General features: G+C 39.5%; 1 protein-coding gene across 1 annotated transcript in view; it reads left to right on the top strand.

The window, feature by feature from the left end:
• LOC132395719 (histone deacetylase 9-like) overlaps positions 1 to 22,538 on the top strand; it is a 470,412-nt gene that overhangs the window by 320,676 nt on the left and 127,198 nt on the right. Inside the window, exons 8-9 of the mRNA XM_059972669.1 lie at positions 8,169 to 8,300; positions 18,063 to 18,166. Coding sequence (XP_059828652.1) covers positions 8,169 to 8,300; positions 18,063 to 18,166 — 236 coding nt within the window. The remainder of the gene's footprint in view (positions 1 to 8,168; positions 8,301 to 18,062; positions 18,167 to 22,538) is intronic.

The raw sequence follows: 22,538 nt of genomic DNA on the forward strand, positions 1-22,538 counted from the left end.
GAAGGTAGCAGCAGAGCAGACAGCTTTTAAAAATGTAGAAGTGACTCCTCCCTCCATTAGAAAGGACATCTAATATGAGGGTAGGGAGGTTCTGGTACAATTTTATAAGATGCCATTTCATTGGCTCTTCACTCAACACTGGAACATCTGAACAGCAAAGATGCATACATCAGGATGCTCTTTATTGACTACAGCTCTACATTCAATACCATCATCCCCTCAAAACTAATCAATAAACTTCAAAACTTTGGCCTCAACACCTCCTTGTGCAATTGGATCCTTGATTTCCTCACCTGCAGATCCCAGTCAGTTCAGAATACCAACAACATCTCCTCCACAATCTCCTTCAGCACAGGAGCACTAGAAGGCTATGTGCTTAGCCCCCTGCTCGACTCGCTTTGCGCTCATTACCGTGTGGCTAAGCACAGCTCCAATGCCATATTTAAGTTTACTGATGACACACTGTTGTAGGCTGAATCAAAGGAGGTGATGAATCAGCATATAGGAGAGAGAGTGAAAAACTGGCTGAGTGGTTCTATACCAACCATCTCTTACTCAATGTCAGCAAGACCAAGGAGCTGATTATTGACTTTAAGAGGAGGAAATTGGAGGTCCATGAACCAGTCCTCATCGGAGGACCAGAGACGGAGAGGGTCGTTAAATTTAAAAATTACTCTATGTTATCCTTTCAGAAGACCTATCCTTGGTCCAGCATGCAAGTGCAATTATGAAGAAAGCACAGCAGAACCTGTACTTCCTTAGTTTACAATGATTTGGCATGATGCTTATGAATTTGACTAACTTCTATAGATGTGTGATGGAGAATATATTGATTGGCTGTATCACAGCCTGGTATGGTAGTATCAATGCCTTTGCATGGAAAATCCTACAAAAAGTAGTGGATATGGCCTAGTCCATCATGGGTAAAGTCCTCCCCACCCATTGAGCACTTTTACACAGGACATTGTTGCAGGAAAGCAGCATCCATTATCAGGGACCTCCACCACCCATGTTGCTGCTGCCATCAGGAAGGTGATACAGGAGCCTCAGGACCCATACCATCAGTATCCCTCAACCAGCAGAATCTTGAACCAGAAGGAATAACTTCACTCAATTTCACTTGCCCCATCACTGAATTGTTCCCTCAACCAATGGACTCACTTTCAAGGACTCTTTATCTCATGTTCTCGAAAATTATTGCATATATATTTATTATTAATTTTATTATTTCATTTTTTTCTTTCTTTTGTACTTCCAGTTTGTTGCCTTTTGCACACTGGTTGTCTGCTCTGCTGGTATGATCTTCCGTTGATCCTATTATGGTTATTGGATTCATTGATTATGCCCACAGACAATGAATCTGGTACACGGTGACATATGTGGACCTTGATAATAAATTTACTTTGAACTTTACTATTTCTCCTTCATTGTTGGGAATGTGTTGAACATTTTCATTTCTTTGGAGCTAAAAATATTTCCAGGTGAAGGTCACCACATAAATTTTATTGCACCTGCAGGTAACTTGAATCCTTTTTAATATGATGACAAAAGAAATGCCTTGTAAAACATGTACTATGTGACATTCATCTTAAACTGACTTGAAGAAGGCACCAAATCAATTACAATGAATATTGGCCACAGGCTGTTAACTAAGTGGAATTTGGTTTTAAAAAAATTGAAAAGGAGTTTTTGTTTTTTGAAGATCACTTCTCTATGCCTATTCCTCTGGCATCCTCTGTTTTAATTTGTTGATCTCTGTCCATCAGGCATGAGATTGAAAGCGTTATGTGGAAGATCCCCTATGCCTGATATGTACACAATTGCATAATATTATCTTAACACTGCAATACCACAAAACTAGATTTTCAGCTGGCCCACCGATGTAGCTTTTTAAAACAAAAATAAACACAATGACACATACTTCATTTGGAGCTGGAATATGTTTCTTGGAATGGTTATGCTGGAAGACCACAGAATTGTTAGCTGAATAGCAAAAAAAGAACAGAATGCTGCTGTGCCTTGGACACTGTAGCGATCTCCAGAAAAGCTGGAATTTTGCCTAAATCCATTTCTTGCCTTTGGTTCTCCTAAACTTCAAATTAAACACAGCACTGAAAATTTTAAAGGAAAGCACCAGAGAGTAGAATACCAGTTATTCTCTGTTTCATTTAATCTGTGAATGACATTGTAATACATTTTACTGTGCAGACTGTGGGGGATTTAAAAAATTACTATGAACTCCTCCTGTCAGATTCATTGGGATCTGCACATTCTCCATCATGCCAGGATTTCAGGCTTCAAATAAAACCACCCACTTTCTCTTTGCCTCCTCATACCTGGGGCTAAATTATCCAAATAAATTTTAAAGTTTGTGCAACTTTTCTCCACGGAGCTCATGGACAGGATTCTACTTTCGAGGGTCACAGAATCAAAGAATTGTTACTTCATTGAAGGAAACTATTTAACCCATTGAATCCATGTTGGTTCCCAGTAGAGCAATGTAGTTAATCCACTACCCTGCTCTCTCCCTATGGCTCCATATCTTTTTCTCTCTTCCAAATATCTTTCTAGTTCCCTTTTGAATGCACTGACTGATTCTGTTTCTGAATGCCAAGTAAGCAATGAATTCTAGATCATAGCCTCTCTGGATGAAAAAAATATCCTCATCTCTGCCCCCACCCCTTCACTTCACTCCATTATGTACTGTATTATTGCCCAAATATTTAAATCTGTACACCAACCCTTTGAACTGTCAGATAATAGTAAAGTCAACCGGTCTTGTACGTCTTTATCAATTCTGCTCTTTATTCCAAGGAAAACAATCCCATTTTCTCCATAAAGTTATCAACAGAAAGAGAACGGGCTTTGTACATTTCAGCCAAATAATGTGACAGCAATATTTTCATGCATAATTTGACTTTCGGATGACCACGCATCTTGCGCCAGATCTGAAGCACAAAGGAACTGCAGCCTGTTTTTGTTCCTAATTCTATTTTAATTCTCCAGGTTTAGAGATTGCTTTATTTTAATATTCTGAAGTTTACTTTGAAATGTGCTAGATTTATGATCTGTTTATTCTCCGTGTCTGTTTTTCAAATTAAATTGCCATTTCTAAGTGAAATTCTTTATTTAGTTTGTGGTTTATTTGTCTGTTGCTTTGCATTTAACTTTCCCCTCTCCTCTGTACTCAGTTATCCTTTCATAGACATATCTATTCACACACATTGTCTTTCTGTAGCCAATTAACCACTGAGATTGATTGCTTTTCAATCAGGGAGTCATGCAGATGTGGCATCACAATAAACATAGAGCAAGTCATGAAAATGTTTTATAATGGGAAGTCATTTTACTTTTCAGGTAAAAAATGCTTTGAAATAATACAGAGTACTTTCCATTAATATCTCAATGTGCATTTTATCAAGTTGTATGGCATTTAAGAGGTATCAGAGTGAAACTCTGATATTAATTGAGATGATTTAAGATGAGGTATTAGTGTTGATAGACCTGTACTCTGAAAATGTTGTTAGGAGTAGAATGTCAGCCTTAGTATCTTGAATCATTCACTCTGCAATATTCTGGAAAATAACCTGTTTCTTAAACTAACTATCTTCAATACTTTATTTATAACATAGCTTATATCTTGAAAAGCACTATTTGTCTACTCTGTGCCTCCCAGCTGGTAAACAGCCCGCTTCTTATAATTTTACAGTAATTGTACGAATGTATAGAGGGATGTCAACAGGTAGGATTTTTACAGAGAGTAGAACGCACTGTCAGGGGTGGTGGTAAAGGTAGCTACATTAGGGACATTTAAGAGACTCTTAGATATGCACATAAACGTAAGACAAATGGAGGACTAATGGAGGGAAGGGTTATGTTCATCTTGGAGTAGGTTAAAAGGTCAGCACACCATAGGGCCTTTACTATGTTCTCCCTGGAACATGCTGGATAGCAGAGGCCTTCAGATTAAAAACACCTAACTCATTTCTGAGTGAGCTTCAGTAACATTATTGAATTCAAACAGCTGTTGTATGTACATATGGTTGTTCCTCCAAATGGCAAAAGTTACCTCTCTCTCTAACCACGCAGCCACACCCCTCTTGCACTTTCAATAATTGCTCATTGTGCTTTAGACACCATTCATGACAACACAATGGAAGGAAGTTTAGGGGAGTGAATGAATTTTGCAAACTTTCTGACTTACAGACAAAATAAACTTATGGACTTTAAAAACAGATTTTTTTTTGTTACCCAGAAATTACCTAAATCTAGAAGCTGCTACACTTTTTATTTTAAGAGCCTCACCAACAACATATCATCTCACGTGTTTCCATGGAGACCCTTTCAGAAGATGCATCAAACTTTTTGGTTTCTCTTCTGGCCTACAATCACCATCCTAACTGAACCATTGGTTCTTCTCCACCATATTGCTGACAATCTTCACCTCATCTCTCCCCAACGATAACACTAACACGAGCAGACACACAAACACACACCCACCCACCCCTTCTGTTCAGAGCAGCACCCTGGAGCAAGCCAGCTAAGCTTTCAGTCTTCTGACTTGGAAAGAGAGACAGAGGATTAAAATTGGTTCTGCCATTAAAATTGGCAGAATTTGAGTGAAGCTTAGATTCTTATCCTGCCTTTGAGCTAATATTGAAGTGTCTAATTAAACATCACCCTGCACCCCATACATTATTTTACTTGCATGTTTGAGCAGGAAAGGACATTTGGAAAGGATGGTTTGATTTATTATTTTGTTTAGAATTGCTAAATTCTACCCTGGAATACAGAATAAATAGCAGTTCAATTGGCAAAATGGGAGATAGATTTCAGACTCAATGTTGCATGTTCTTTCAGCTAAATTAGTCAGAACTGATATATGACCATTGGAATGAAGATTACATTTGGCATTAAGAAAGAATGGTTTATAACAATACAGTGATGTATTTCATGACTTCAACACATTCTTACATTCCCTATTATGGTTAAAAAGCTTGAAATGCAGATATTACAGAGACCAGATAATCATTTCCGTTGGACTTTGGAGTGCTCACTCACTCATTTTTGAAGTAATGCCATGGAGATATTTCTACCCATTGAAAAGGCGGAATTGCCCTTGGTTCAACCTTTTCCAACAGAAGGAACTTCAGCAGATCTCATTCATGTAATGCTTACTTTGACCCCACAACTTTTTAAGTCAAGTGATGAGACTGTTTGCACTAAGCCATAGTTAACACCAAGTAATACTTCCTTTGTTGGTCTTTAATGCTGTCATGACGTTAGCTATAAATATACAATATATGTTTTATTGCTGACTAAAATAAAACACAAGCGAAGTCATTTTGCAACCTTATCAAATGCCAAGTTAACTGAGAACATATCACTTTGTAGAACTGTATGATTGAAATTCATGGAATTGAGAACTGGACTGCCTCCATTAAGGTTATTGATCAACAGGATATCAGGAAATGTAAAGTTTATTAATTTTTTCCTTTTTACAATATGTAATTAGAAAATCCATAAACATCTTGGGGCAGTTGTATAATGTTTTCCATTTTTAATTCATCAAACTGGTTGCTGAATTGGTAGGGTGGTCTGGTTTCCTTCCATGTCGTGAGGAGGAGTAGGTTGAAAGGCCAATTGGCCCCTATAAATTGACTCTAGTCTAGTGTGTACATGAGTGGTACAATCTATCGATGGGAATATGAGGGGAATAAAATGGAATTGTAGGATTAGCAATAAGAGGTGCTTGATGAGTCTGTGCTATGTGGGCTAAGAGCCCTTTTCAGTTTTGTATGACCATAATACTCAAAGTGAATTAATGTAGTATAAATCCTACTATTACAGGGAATTACTTTTTAAACTCTCTGAACTCAAGATGTAAACAAGCAGAAAAAAATTACATTGGGAGTCCTACATATCTAACAATAGGGAATTTTTTTAAAAAGTGATTTATAGGATTGAAACTCTTCTCCTGCCGTCCTTTCCAATCCTGCTCACACCTGATGATTCCAGTTACGGTAGAGCAAGTTAGTGGAGCTTTCTCCATACCTTTGGATAGCTTGAGGAGGCCACCTGTAGGTTTCGTTGTTTCTATTATCTAAAGATGAAATGCAAGGTCTCAACCCGAAATATTGACTGTCCCTTATCCTCCATGAACTCTACCTGACCCATGAATTCTTCCAATGCCTCCTATTTTGATGAAGGTGAAGTACTATCCCTACTTTTTAATTTTTTTGTGTCCTCTGCTTTTGTACTGACAGACTTGATTTGAAAAAAATAATTGACTGATTTGTACTACTACCAGGAATATGAGTGAAGGGTGGTCTAAAGGGCTATACTGAGTTTTCACCTGTGGCATAAACAGATCAATTCAAACAGAGTTTACATTCCTGCTATATTTAAACTAAATCTTACTTATGTTTTTTTTTATTTTTAATGTATTCAGCCAAATTCATTTCCTCACCTCTCATCACTCTCCCTGACACATTATATAAATGTTCAATCGAAGTTTCGTGAAGAGACTCTTCGTCAGGACTAACTGAAAGAAAAGATAGTAAGAGATTTGGAAGTTAGAGGGGGAGGGGAAAATGCGAAATGATAGGAGAAGACCAGAGGGGGTGGGGTGAAGCTGAGAGCCGGAAAGGTGATTGGCAAAAGGGATACGGAGCTGGAGAAGGGAAAGGATCATGGAACGGGAGGCCTCAGGAGAAAGAAGGGGGGAGGGGAGCACCAGAGGGAGATGGAGAACAGGCAAGGAGTGATTGTGAGAAGGGCAGACAGAAAAATAAGAGAGGAAAAAGGGGGGGGGGGAATAATAAATAACTAAATAAGGGATGGGGTAAGAAGGGGAGGAGGGGCATTGAGGTTGGAGAAGTCAGTGTTCATGCCATCAGGTTGGAGGCTACCCAGACAGAATATAAGGTGTTGTTCCTCCATCCTGAGTGTGGCTTCATCTTGACAGTAGAGGAGGCCATGGATAGACATATCAGAATGGGAATGGGATGTGGAATTAAAATGTGTGGCCACTGGAAGATCCTGCTTTCTCTGGCAGACTGAGCATAGGTGTTCAGCAAAACAGTTTCCCAGACTGCGTCGGGTCTCACCAATATATAAAAAGCCACATTGGGAGCACTGGACGCAGTATACCACACCAGCCGACTCACAGGTGAAGTGTCACCTCACCTGGAAGGACTGTCTGGGGCCCTGAATGGTGGTGAGGGAGGAAGTGTAAGGGCAGATGTAGCACTGGTTCCGCTTGCAAGGATAAGTGCCAGGAGGGAGATCGGTGGGAAGAGATGGGGTGGGGGGGGGGGGAGGGGAATGAATGGACAAGGGATTCATGTAGGGAGTGATCCCTGTGGAAAGCAGAAAGGGGTGAGAATGAAAATGTGCTTGGTAGTGGGATCCTGTTGCAGGTAGCAGAAGTTATGGAGAATTATATGTTGGAACCGGAGGCTGGTGAGGTGGTAGGTGAGGACAGGGGGAACCCTATACTGAGTGGGGTGGCGGGAGGATGGGGTGAGAGCAGATGTGCGTGAAATGGGAGAGATGCGTTTGAGAGCACAGTTGATGGTGGAGGAAGTCCCCTTCTTTAAAAAAGGAAGACATCTCCTTAATCCTGGAATGAAAGTCCATTGATTTCTCTAACTTCTGTTAATGCCCCTCTTCCCCTTCTTACCCCAGCCCTTATTTATTTATTATACCCCCCTCTCTTTTTTTCCTGTCTGTGCCCCTTTCACAATCACTCCTTGCCTGGTCTCCACCTCCCACTGGTGCTCCCCTCCCCCTTTCTTTCTCCCTAGGCCTCCTGGTCCCATGATCCTTTCCCTTCTCCAGCTCTGCACCTCTTTTGCCAATCAACTTTCCAGCTCTTAGCTTCATCCCTCACCCTCCTGTCTTCTCCTATCATTTCAGATTTCCCCTACTCCCTCCCACTTTCAAATCTCTTAATATCTTTTCTTTCAGTTAGTCCTGACGAAGGGTCTCGGCCCGAAATGTCGGCTATACTTCTTCCTATAGATGTTGCATGTCCTGCTGCATTCCACCAGCATTTTGTGTGTGTAGCTTGAATTTCCAGCATCTGCAGATTTCCTCGTGTTTGCTTTATATAAATGTTATTTTGTTTCTCTTTGTCCACACCTGATGTTCTCATGTCTTCACAGCCTCAGAGCCAAACTTGAAGGTGCGTTCCAGGTTAAAACAGAAAGTGACAGAGAGGAGGAGTAGTCCATTATTGCGCAGAAAAGATGGTACCATTATCAGCATCTTCAAGAAGAGAACACTTGAGAGAACAGGTACAGGTCGTCCCAGGGTTACAAGTGCATCCCCTTTTCTCAGATATTCTTTAGACAGCTTGGTCCATAGTTCAGAAAGTACCAAAGCAAAATCACTCAATGTGGTAACCACACATCCACAATATTTTTAGTGAATGTTTTTAAAACCACATACAGCTGATAAGAAAGAACAAAAATGGAATCTAGTTCTAGCATTTGGAATGAACATATGCCAGACCAGACTTTTGAATTTACTATTATGGGAGCTTGTTCAGATGTAGCGTTGTCCTTAAGTTAGGTGCATGTAACCCAAGGACAGCCTTTAGTAGGGAAGAATACAATGCTCTTGATAAAAGCTGGCATATTCGTTATGGATGTTTTTATTCCAACATCCTGGCTGTGAGGCAGCTTTATACAAAGACACAAAGACTCAAATCAGCAAACTAAATCGGCTCCTTTCAGAAGAAACAGTGGTATTGCTGGGTCTGGGAGTGGATTAGACACAGGTCATGGAAGAAAGCTCAGTTGCTAAATAAGAAAACGTAACAGCAGGAAAAGTTACTTCATTCCAAATGACTGTCTGTTTATGTTTGATCTTATCCCTCCAGACCTACTTTCTTATCATATTCCTCGGACTGTCTTTTCCCTAGAACTATAACTAATTATGTTTTAAATCAATTAAAATTAATGTCTTAAATGGCCATCTCCAATAACAATCAAAGTCAATTATCTTAAATGTAAAAATAGTCCCACCTCACATTCTTTCTTACTTTTAATTAATTTCAGCTAGTTTCACATACTAATATGGCCCTTGGCTCCAGTTAATGTGCTTGCATATATCAATTTTGTTAACTTCCTTCAGGATTTTAAAAATTTCTTTTAGGTTATTCCAAGCTAAACTTTTTGGAAGGAATTTTAAAGTCTTTTACTTTTTCTCATAACTTAAGTTATAACCAATACGAGATAGAAATCCTAAGAAGGCAAATACAGGGATTTGGACCAGTCAGTCATTTGGTTTCCTTCATAATACTCTTGGAGTAGAACACTTCAAGGATAGGAAATGGGATCTGGTATAAGGGATCAAAAAGTTATTGTTGAACTTTCATTTCATCACAGGGGCATGGCAGTAGAAAGGACAAAAATATCTGAACCCTTAATAATGGGACTGAGTATTTAATGCTAGGATAAAATTGAGCCTCAACCTCCAAATTTAGAAATGATCGGTATGTAGACGCCACAATTTTAGCATTATATTCGAAGAAGCAGTTAAGTGGAGAGATAAAAACGTTGTAATGTTTAATTTACTTGAGATATCAATGAAAATTAAGAGATCTGTACACATAGAAGAGCATTATTCTGATTGGAACTGTTCAAATAATGTTCAGGTTTTATATCTTGTTTTAATAATGCAAATACTAATAATTTAATAATGCTATCAACATCCATCCAGAAAATTAGGCAGCTTAAAAGCAGCAAGGAACAGAGGAAATTGAAATTAGAACTGAAAATATTTAGATGTTATATTAAAAAAAAAATTGTTTTTGAGTGGTCTGCAAATGAAGGCCTACATGGAATATCTTATTAGGCATACTGGGCAACTATACAATGCCCAAGGTCGCTCTCTTCATCAAACACCCTGGGATCTTACCATTTACTGTGTATATTATACCCAATTTGATGTTCTAAAATGCATAATTTAACACTTTACTGGATTAAATTCCATCTGCCATTACTCCTTCTGATTTTCCAAATAATCAATATCTTACTGTAGGCCAAAATAATAATTCTTGCTGTCTACAATATTTCAGATTTTCATGTCATCTGTGATTTTACTTATTAAATCTCTTACATCCACCTCCAGCTGATAAGTGTATATCACAAATGTCAAGGGCCCCAGCACTCGAGTTACAGACTTCCAATCAAAAAACAACCTTTGACCATCTCTTTCTGCCTCCTAGTGTGGAGTTAATTTGGATTCAATTTGGTGTCTTGCCTTGTTTGCCATGGGCTCTAACTTTTTGAGTTAGTTTACTACACAAGACATTGAAGGGTGTACTGAAGTTCATGTAGACAATGTTGACTATGCCAACATAATTGGTACCTCTTCAAATATTCAGTCAAATCAGTGAAACAGGGTTGTTTTCAAAGACACATAGGCACCAGCAACAGCCAATGTGTCTGTTATGTGAAAAAAAGTTCCTTCAAATGAAGCAATGAAACTGTCCATACTTCTTAAACATTTGAAGAGAACACCCTCTGATAAAGTAAGCACAAACTTGGCTTATTTTCAGTTATTTAGTGAAAACGTTCAGAAAAAGAAAACATTTCAAAATATGTTTGCCAACATTTCATGACAAAACAGTGATATTTTGTGTGTTTTGTACAGCATTTAATTGCTGATTGTTAAATCTGGAAAGCCCCATGACATTGGAGAAGAACTGATTCTGGGAGTTTCTGAGTACAGTTTTGTATAAGTCACCTGATCAACTGAATAAAGCAATTCCACTCAGTGACAAATCTGTTCAAAGATGAATAGATGAATTGTCTATGAATGTGGAAGACATATTGTGCAGCATACTAAGGACAACCAAATTTGTTCTGTAGTTTGATAGTTAACATTGCCAGCCAATAAGTCTTTGCTTCTTGGTTATGTTAATTTCATAAAAAATGAAAGCATGGTTCAAGAATACTGGCAAGGGGACTAGAAACAGATACAAAGTGTAAGTCAATATTTTATGTCGTTGAGCCATTTTTCAAAGAGAAGGACATTACACTCACTAACATTCTTGCCTGTGCAATAGATAGGGCACTGCCAATGATAAGATGCCACCACTGATACTCCCCCCCCCATACTTTCCTCTAATCACTTTAAAATTATGCCCCATCCCCCTTGATATCAGCCATTTCTGCCCTGGAAAATAGTCTGGCTATCCACTCGATGTAGACCTCTTGTCATATTGTATACTACTATCAATTTACCTCTCAACATTCCTTGTTCAAAAAGGAAAAGCCCTGGGTTGATTAACCTATCCTCAAAGGCACATTCTCTAATCCAGGCAGCATTCTGATAAATCACTTCTGCACTCTTTCTAAAGCTTCTACATACTTCAGGTAATGAGGTGAGGTGACCAGACCTGAATACAATATTCAAAGTGTGGTCTAACCAGGATTTTATGGAGCTGCAACATTACCCCATGGCTCTTGAACTCAGTCCCCTGACTAATGAAGACCAACATATCATATGCCTTCTTAACAACCCGGTCAACTTGTGCAGCAACTTTAAAGAATCTGTGGACCTGGACCTCAAGATCCCCCTGTTCCTCCACACTGCCAAGAATCCTGCATTCCACCTTCAAGTATGACCTCCAAAGTGAATCACATCACACTTCTCCATCTACCACTTTTCAGCCCAGCTCTGCTTTCTGTCAATATCCCATTGTAACCTGTAACAACCTTCTACACTAAGGACTTGCAAATGGAACAAATCTCTTTTCAATCATTTGTACACATTAAAAATTCTGACCTAAAGAAGGAAAATCATTGATCAAACAGCTAAAGGTATTTGGGGCGAGATCACTTTTCTCAAGAAAATCTGCAGTCCCTTGGGTGAATGGTTTCCAAAGACCACAACTATCTTCCTATTGGGTAGAGAATTTCAAAGATCCAATCCCTTCTGGATAAAGACATTCTTTTCTCATCTCAATCCTTAATGGCTAATCCCTTATTCTCAGACTGAAGCCCCTGTTTCTGAACACCTCAGCCTGTATACACTCCCATCAGGGTCTTTTTACCCTTTAAGTTTCTTAACTCTACCCTCAAACATTCTACATCTTCAGATCCTATATCACCTCATTCTAAGGACTTAATTTCAATTTTTACCAACTGAGTTACACCACTCCCTGTCCCTTCCTGCCTGATACAATTGTTTGATACAATGTATATCCTTGGGTGTTAAGCACTCAGCCCTCAGCAGATTCTGTATCTCCTAGTTCATCAACGGCTTTTAATTTTAGTATGTCCGGTATGTTCTCGAAAACACACAGGTCTTGATGAAGTTGGTAACAACTATGGCATATTCATTCAGATTCAAAGATGAATCCCAGAATATTGTCTAGTCAGCTGACATAAAGTAGTCCTGTAAGTGCTCCTGCACCTCCCTTGACATACCTTCTTGGTCCTCACCACTGCTGCTGCGTACTTTAGTGTCTGTCTATATGCCGGGAGTAGAATCACAGCCAGCTGATCGGACTGCAGTCACTTGTCATCAGTAGTCCCTATGGCACTGCTTCTTGATCCATGTTTAAATGAAATCCAGAGGCAATTGATTCAAAAGTGAATATTGCTGATTAGGTCATTTTGAGTAAGAGGCAACAGGTTACCTATCCTTTATATTGCCTTACTGATTAAGATAAAGCAATGTGATTAATTTTTTATATATATAGATATATATATATAAAAGTGAAACAATACAGACAAAGACTACGTTCTAGGTTATAAGCAGGATGCCAACTCTGCTTGGACCAGAAATGACAGTCTCCAGTAACACAACATAATGAGCTCTCTCCCTCTGTTCCCTCTAGCAGGCCTGATAGAGATCAGTGACATACATGAAAAGGGATCAGATCATGACAGCTGAATTTTTTTACTTGGACAGTTCAAGAGTTAGTGCTTTCAAAGTAAAGTTTCATCGTAGGAGTACTCAAAACAAAAATGGACCCCCAATATCTCAATGTCTACAGAGGACTTTACAATTTAGTTTTGGGTTTAATTCCATCTCTGAACTAATGTACAGTATCCATTTGGATGCTAGTTAAGGAAATGTCTATAACTAAAATAAAACACAGGTTCAAGTTTATTGTCATTCAACCATATACTTGTATGCCACCAAATGAAACAATCTTCCTCTGGATCAAAACAAAAATAACTTTACAAATAATAAGGTTCATTTACTACGCAATTGGAAATGAAACAGTATAATGCAACTGGCACTTCATTCGTGATGTGAACTGGGTAGTGGCAGGGAGTTCAGAAGTCATACAAGTTATTTCCCATCCCAACAGTTCTTGTCCTAATGCTACTGTACTTCATGCATGATGGTAAGGAGTCAAGGAGATTGTTGGGTGAATGGGAAGGATTATTGACAATGCTAAGGGCCCTGCATAAGCAGCACTTCAGATAAATATCTCTGATGGGTGGAAGTAAGACACTGATGATCCTTTCCTCAGTCCTCACAATCCTTTGTAGGGACTTGTTATCAGATGTCTTGCAATTTTCATACCAGTGTGATGGTATTGGTTGCTGAACACAACCTCTAAACTCAAACAAAGACCTTAAGCCATATCCGATATACAAACGTTTGTAGATAGCCACAGGGAGGTTATTCTGTAGCCAACTACTCCTCAAAGACTTGTTCACATTCCTGTTTATTCCCTACTGCAAAGTTAGCTGCCAACATCTACTTTTTGAGCAATGGGTTCCCACTTCCTACAAAGTAGGGGGTATTTCCATCTAACAAAGTAGTTTGAACACAGTTCATTTACTTTTACAGATACTCACCTAAATCCAGACAAGATACACGAAACACATTTCAAACTCAGAGTTTTTCTATCTTAAAGATAATTTTTAAATTACAAATAGTGTATAAAACACAAAAGTATTCCCAAGACACATACATAATTCCTGTAAGCAGAAAAAACATACTGAAAAGTTGCTGCAAATGAATCGTCTGTGCAAAAATCAAAAGTGAAGGAATGGATTCTACTTCCCCATATTTCTGTCATTCCTCTTGATGTTCTTTGCTATTCCTGATAAGCCTGGCTACACTCTATCTTTATACTGTTTCTTTGTCACTTGGGTGACCTGACATGCATATGATATCGCCCCCACCCCCCATACCTTTTTACACAAATAGTCAAAAAGCTTCTGAAGGCACAGCTCCAAGATTCCCATTATTAATGCCATGAAGCTGTCTGAGCACACAAATCTTCCAACTATTAACAATCAGCTATTTGATGTGCTAAGTGATATTAAGAATTTGGTCTGAAAACTTCTTCAAACTAACTAACTTAGCCATGCTTTCTGACTTGAAGCAAGCCCAATTAAATAGAAACATAGAAAACTTACAGCACAATACAGGCCCTTCGACCCACAAAGCTGTGCCAAACATGTCCTTACCTTTGAACTACCTAGGCTCTACCCATAGCCCTCTATTTTTCTAAGCTCCATGTATCCATTCAGGAGTCTCTTAAAATACCCTATCATTTCTGCCTCCACCACCACCGCTGGTAGCCCATTCCACACACTCACCACTCTCTGCATAAAAAACTCACCCCTGACATCTTCTCTGTACCTACTTCCAAACACTTTAAAACCATGCCCTCTCATGCTAGCCACTGCGTTTCTTAAGAAGTCCGCCCAGCTGCTGTGAAGCAGCATCCTGTGTTCTTTCGACAGTGTGTTTGTTTTCAAAGCTGTCCTTTTAACTTCAGTCTGATTATTGCTTGTCATTTTTACTAAGAACTGAAGACTGGCTCCTATTTGTGACAAGGAGCTAAACACAGAATAATGGTTAGAAGTTTAACTTACTCAAAAGCAACTTTTGATCTCTGGAGGTTTCAGCTACAATATCAAAACACTAAGCCTGGCAAAAAAGAATTCCCTCCTCATCCTGGATAGTGAATATCCATCACACCAGATGGCGATGCAGCTGGTTGGGACATTCTCAATGGTGCTCCTGTAAAAGTTGTATAGAATGGGGGGAGAGAGCTGCCTCAATCTCCTCAGGAAGTGAAGATGCTGATGTGCTTTCTTTACTAGCAACTTGATGATGAGGGACTAGGTGAGACTGTCTGATATGTGCGCACCTGAAAACTTGATGCTCTTAACTCTCTCCATGGAAGAGCCATGGATGTGCATTGAGGAGTGGTCAGCCTGCATGTTCCTCAAGTCCACAAACATCTCCAAATTGTCTACTCCATAGTGAGACTCAAGTTGTTGTGCTTGCACCATTCCACCAGCCACTTTACCTCCTCTCTGTATATCACCTCGTCATCGTTGTTGATGAGGCCAACCACTGTTGTGCAATTAACAAACTTGATGATGCAGTTTGAACTGGATCTAGCAGTACAGTTATGTCAGCATTGTGAACAGCAGCAGGAGCATGCAGCCGTAGGGGATATCAGTGCTCGACATGATGGAGCTAGAGATGTTACCGCCAACACGGGCTGACTGTACTCCTTTTATCAAGGAGTCCAAGATACAGTTACAGAGAGAGGTGAAACCAAGTGAGGACAGTTCACCCACCTGCTTCTGAGGTGTGATTATACTAAACAGCAAACTCAAGTCAAAAAATAGCATCCTGCCATTGGAAGCACCATTTTCCAGCTGGGACAGGATGGAGTGGAGTGTAAGGGCTATGGCATCATCAATGGACAGATCTGAATGATAAGCAAATTTGAAAGGTTCAGTGTAGCAGGAAGATGGGGCTTGATACAATCCATTACTAACTGCTCAAAACTTCATTATTGCTTAAGTGAATGCCATTAGACAATAGGCGATAAGGCAATCAATGCATTTATTCTTAAATGCTGCTGTGACGAATACTTACACAACCCCTATAGCACTAACTGTTGATGTTATTTTAACACTAGCAGCAGCCAATGACAAAAAAAAATTACATTGATCAGGAAGTTAGATTGATTTGTTGAGCCATGAGGCATTCATATGCTAGAAAAGTGACAACACCTACTTGTTCTTTTTTCACTCATGTTTTGGGAATGGGTGTCACTCTTAAGGCCAGCATTCATTGCACATCCCTAACTTCCCTTGAATTGATTGGCATTTCTGAGCCTTGTACATTGGTTGCTCTGGAGTCACAAATAGGCCAGACCAAAAAAGGATGGCAGATTTTGTCTTCTGAAGGATCTTAATGATCAGATGGATTATTAAATCAATATTTTGAGGTCATCATTACATTTTTTTCCCTGTGTTACTTTGAATTTGTGTCAGTAGGCATTTAGGTCAGGCCTCTGGATAACCAGTCCTGCCAAAATCTGAGATGCAAAGGAACTCTGTGCAGAACAACCTAAAGGTTAACTTGCAGCTACAGTCGGTGGTGAGGAAGGCAAATGCAATGTTAACATTCGTTTCAAGAGGCCTCGTTACAAGAGCAGGGATGTGATGCTGAGGCTTTATAAGGTTGTGGTGAGGCATCATATTGAGTATTGTGAACAGCCTTGGGCTCCTTATCTAAGAAAAAATATGCTGGCCTTGGAGAGGGTTCAGAGGAAGTTCACAAGGATGATTCTGGGAATGAAAAGGTTATTATATGAAGAACTTTTGCCAGCTCTGGGTGTGTACTCACTGGAATTTAGGATGGGGGGGATCTCATTGAAATCTTTCAAATGTTGAAAGGTCTAGACAGAGCAGATGTAAAAAGGATGTTTCCCATGGTCGGTGAGTCGAGGACAAGAGGACCCAGCCTCAGGATAGAGGGGTGCCCATTTAAAACAGAGATGTGAAGAAATTTCTTTAGCCAGAGGGTGGTGAATTTGTGGAACTTTCTACCACAGGCAGCTATGGAGGCCAGGTCGTTGGGTGTCTTTAAAGCAGAGCTTGATAGGTTCTTGATTGGACATAGCATCAAAGGTTATGGGGAGAAGACCGGTGAATGGGGCTGAAGAGGAGCAAAAAGGATCAGCCATAATTGAATAGTGGAGAGACTCGATGGGTCAAATGGTCTAATTCTGCTCCAATGCCTTATGGTTTTATATCCACCATACCACCATGGTCATACATAATTAGACATAATGGTTAGTGAGAGCATCATCTGAATCCTTAGGTTCAAAGACAAGCTCAAAGTAACTTGGGAATATTGATTTCAATATTTTAATTTTTAAATCCTTTCTTCATGTCTTCAGGGAAGGATTAAAGATAGACAATGTTGTTTTACTGATAATCAACTCAGAGTTAATGCTAAGTAGTTATATCACTAACATATTATTCAAGAATCATTTGGATAAGACAAGTAAAATGTTTCTGCTGCACAGGCCCCATCTATTGGCAGTAAATAGAATAGGACCTATCTGTAAACTGTTGCAAGTCACCCACAAGATTTTCAAAAACAACACTCTGTTTGAATGAGCAGAGTGGGGCAGTCCTCCCATCTGTTATATAAACATAAAATGTATTGCAAGACCTGGTGCTGTGTTGAACAGATATTCTTGGTCTTTGAGTTGTGCTCAGCTCACCAGCTTCAGCCAATGTAGTGATAGAAGCATTTGGTTCGAGTACACTAGGGATAAGGGAAGAAAAATGTTAGCCAGCCTTCCATTTTCTAACTTATATACACGTGGTCGGTCACCTAGTGGGAACAAAATGTAGTTTAGTAGTGATGTCTCAAAGGCCTGCCAGCACTTATAGTCTAGCTCACACACGATAGATGCTAGTCCTTAGAGAACAGGATGCTGTTGTGAGTCACGTTAAGGTTAAATTAAAATCACATTTTAAAATTCTGAGAAAAATCAAGAGTCAGTTTAGAATCTATCCTCATTATTTTAGTTTGGGCTGATGAAAACTCCCAAAATACACTGGATTTGATAAAAAGAAATCTAAATAAGCTTGAAATACCAAACAAGGCCTTTTAGAAAATGTAAACATTCTTCAGATTCTGCCAACGGCATAAAATAGGGAGACTGTGAAGTCTTTGTTTTACTAATATCGTTTATACTGCGGGTACCTTGTCCTGCTAGAGCTTTTGACTTAATTATTCTTGTCTTCTTAAAGATTCCTCAGTGTGCAGCAGTGCTCCAGGATCTGGTCCAAGCTCTCCCAACAGTAATTCCAGTGGCATGTCGGTGGAGAATGGATTATCAATTTCACCTGCTGAGGTAAAACTTAAAAGTTCTATATGAGTGGCCATTGTACATTGTTAAGGTTTGGTTTTGGTTTTCACACTCACAATGCCTACCTTAAAAGTACCAACACATCTTCTCCACCTTCTTGCACACTCACTCTTCACTCACGTGGTTTTCTTTTCCTTTAAATTATTTTTGGCACTGACATCCGCAGAAGAAAATTCTTGGGGAATAATTTACACAATAAAGCATTGGAAAAGGCAGCTTGATAGAAAACAGCTGAGATTGAAGGTGTGCTGTCAAAGTTCTGTGAATGACTCATCCGCTTGATGTTTGAACCCCCCCCCCCCCCCCTCAGCCTTTGCTATACCATTTATAGATGAGTGTTCTGTACAGTTATACTTAGGTCTGCAGTGGGATTTCGATGACAGCCAATGCATGATCCTTTTGCCAAGAAGCATGAAAAAGCTCTTATCGTTCTCATAAAGAATCAGTAGATGATAAATGTACAGGTATAAAACCAGGGATGGTGAAGAAAAGAAACACAATTACCCCTTTGCTTCTCGAAGATCAAGAGGGTCAATGGATTAACACTCAGTTCTGCCAAAATTTGCTGGAGGCATTGGAAGAGTGGTTTCTTTAGACAGTGTTTTGAGTTTATGGGAATATTATTAATAAAAATGGGTTAAAATGTGTTCTACTCATAGATATATGCAGAGCCAGAGCTGTGTGCTACAGCACACAATTTGAAAATGATTCAGATACTATATTTGCATTGCTTGGGGGGGGGGGGTGGAATTCCTTGCTTAAAGTGCTCTCAATACTACATATGAGATTGACCCTTCATTTTTATAGATACCTCAGACACTTTTGCAGTGTCAGTCACGCTTGCCAAGAAGAGCACATAATACACACATAAAGCCACTTTACTCAGCAGTAGGGAGATGGTTGTTTGCTAATGGACATCAGCCTCATAATAGCTACGATGGCTAAGCACCAAACCATCAGGTAATGCCATATTACTTAGGTTTTATCACTTTATCACCCTCATTACTCTTTCTTATTGACCTGTGTCACTGAGCTCATCATACGAGTAAATGGAAAACACCTGCCAGAAATCAAAAGGAAGTGATAACCAAACCTATTGGTTAGGACTGAAACATCTTTTGGGTGTTGTGTACAATAATAAATAGCCAGTGTCAAGTTTAACACGGTAATTTAATCTGCATTTTTGTGATCTTCTCAAACAGCCTGAGCTTCAGGACAGTGGTTTATCACATTATCACTGCACCTCAGCAAAATCACAGCCTTAAACATTGTCTGCAATCTATTAGTCTATATATGTGATAGGAATTTGTAGAAAATCACTTTCCCAGATGTTACCTGATAGAAAGCATGTCTTTGAATAACAGTACATTAAAGTCTGCAATTACAATTAACATCTCGTTGTTTAAGCCTTTTTAGCCTGGGGTAGCATTACTTCATCAAAAGTATGACAAGGATAGTTGACTAGAACAAGACAGATTATTGAGAATTAGACATTTTCTGTTATTACCTCAATTACCCTGCTCTACTATCATCATTATGAAATTTATGTCAAATATTATACAAGTTAAAACTGGTGCCTATTTTAAAAGTTGCAATCAATTCATGTACCACTGGCAGAAAAGAATATTCCAAAGCTAAAGGTTTTACGGAATTAATAGGCACAAATTAATGGACATGTGTTGTACATGTTGAACACAATATCTCAAGCATTGGTTTGTTTGAGTCTCAGCTGTTGCATAAATTATCAATCATTATTGTTTATTAAAGTAATTACATTATTAGCTTGCTAATTCAATGAAAATATTTTTTAAAATTTAAACTGATTTGATACTCAATTATTTCAAAGTGGCGGTGTATTTTGTGACCTTGATAAATCCTGGGTATTTCCTGCATTAGCAGACACTCAATATTATGACACCTTTGTTTTCAGTGATCTGTGTATGTGTGAAGACACTGTGACCTGATGTTTCTTGTCAGAATACCCCCGTAAAGCCTCAGTGGGAGGCTCTGCTTTGAGCAAAAACACTCAGTGTTATTCTTCATGTTAAGAACCAGCCAAAGCCGGCAAGAGAAGCAGCATGGTATACGTTGCTTGCTTTTTAATGTTATTTTTTTGTCCAGGATAATTGATATCTCAGAGCCTAAAGGTCTCAAAAACGGAGGTGACAAATTATTATAATTCTGTTAGGTCGGGATCCTGTATGCTATTTCTTTCAAGGGGGTGTCTCACTTTTAGAGTCACAGATGCTTTTTTGTTTGGGAAGTAAGCAATGATTGTTGCTGCACTGTTACACTGGGTGTTCTTTTACATCCCAGTTTCTTCTCTGTGGTCAGAGTCATGTTACAACTGGGAGCCCCCAAGAAGCAACAAAATAAAAGGGAAACTGTGTAACCTTCTTTTTGAATGCAGAGTAGAACATGTGGGACTGGAATTGATCTAATTGGAAAACAATTCAGCCACCTATCCTGTGAAAATTTCAGCTACTATTTAAGAAAAACAGAAGTATGGATGGAATTAGTTCCTTCTGCATGTAACTGCAATGAGATATAGTAGAAGTTTGACCAGTTATAGCTATGCAAATTGATGACATTATTATAAGCACAACTTTCATGAAAGGCATAAATCCAGCAGCATTTCAATTCAGAATGTTATCCCATCCCAGGGAACAGTTCAGTGATGGGCAAGTGAAGTTGAGAGAAGTTATCCCTTTGGTTTAAGATTCTGATTGTTAAGGGGTAATAACTGTTCCTGAATCTGGTAGTGTGAGTCCTGAGGCTCCTATACCTTCTTCCTGATGGCAGCAGCGAGAAGAGAGCAAGGCCTGTATAACGTGGGGTGGGGTGGGGGGGTGGGGTGGAATCTCTGATGATGGATGCTGCTTTCCTGCGACAGGGCTACATGTAGATGCACTCAAAAGTTTTAATGGTTCATTCATTATCAAAGTATACAACTTTGAAAGTTTTCTTCTCCAGATAGCCACGAAACCAGTAAAGAAAAGAATGGCAGCACGATCAATCACCCTCAAATCCCTCCTTCCAGGACAAAAAACAAATAAAAACAGAACAGCCGCATCGACCCCCAAATCCTCCTCTCCCCCCCCCCCCCCACCACACACAAAAAAAACAAGAAAGATGGCACGATAAAACATAATACAAAAATTCCCCCAGGCCATATCTGCTACTTTTTGTGGGTGTTTTTGTTCAAGGGCATTGATGTATACCAGGCCATGATACAATATACTCTACAGAGCACAACTATAGAAGTTTGTCAAAGTTTTAAATAGCAATGCCAAATCTTCGCAAAATTGTAAGAAAGTAGACACCTCGTTGCTGTCTTCATAATGGCACCTATGTGCTGAATCCAGGACAGAACCTCTGAAATGATAATACAGAGGAATTTAACATCGCTGACCCTCTCCATCTGATGAGGATTGGCTTATGGACCTCCGCTTTCCTCCTCCTGAAGTCAATAATCAGCTCCTTAACTTTGCTGACTTTGAGTGCAAGATTGTTGTTGTGGCACCCACTCAGTCAGATTTTCAGTCTTTTTTCTATACGCTGATTCATCACCACCTTTGATTTGACCAATGACAGCAAATCTAAATGTGGTAGTGGAGCTGTGCTTAGCATCACCATCGTAAGTATAAAGCGAGGAGAGCAGGGGGCTAAGCACACAACCTTCTGGTACCCCCTGTGCTGATGGAGATTGTGGAGGAGATGACTTCGTCAACCCAAACTGACTGGGATCTGCAAGTGAGGAAATTGAGGGTCCAGTTGCAAAAGGAGGTATTGAGGCCAAGGTCTTGAAGCTTATTAATTAGTTTTGAGGGGACGATAGTATTGAATGCTAGCTGTGGTCGATGAAGAGCATCCTGATGTATGTATCTTTGCTGCCAACATGCTCCAGGATTGTGTGAAGAGCCAATGAAATGGCATCTGCTGTGGACCTGTTATGGTGATAGGCAAATTGGAGTGGATCCAAGTTGCTTCTCAGACAGGAGTTGATATGTTTCATCACCAACCTCTCAAAGCAATTCATCCCAGTGGATGTAAGTGCTACTGGATGATTGTGAATGAGGCAGGTTACCACTTTCGCCTCGGGGACTGGCATAATAGAAGCCTGCTTGAAGCTGGTGCCAATGTGAGAGGTTAAAGATATTGGTGAACACTCCAGCCACTAGATCAGCACAGATGTTTAGTACTTGGCCAGATCCTCCATCAGGGCCGGATGCTCTTTGTGGGTTCACACTCCTGAAGGATGCCCTCACATCAGCCTCAGAGACTGAAATCACAGGGTCATTGACGGCTTTGAGAGTTAGTGAATGTTCCTCCATTTTTGATGGTCAAAGTGAGCATA

This window comes from Hypanus sabinus, chromosome 6 (genome assembly GCF_030144855.1).
Source record: "Hypanus sabinus isolate sHypSab1 chromosome 6, sHypSab1.hap1, whole genome shotgun sequence".
Lineage (NCBI taxonomy): Eukaryota > Metazoa > Chordata > Chondrichthyes > Myliobatiformes > Dasyatidae > Hypanus > Hypanus sabinus.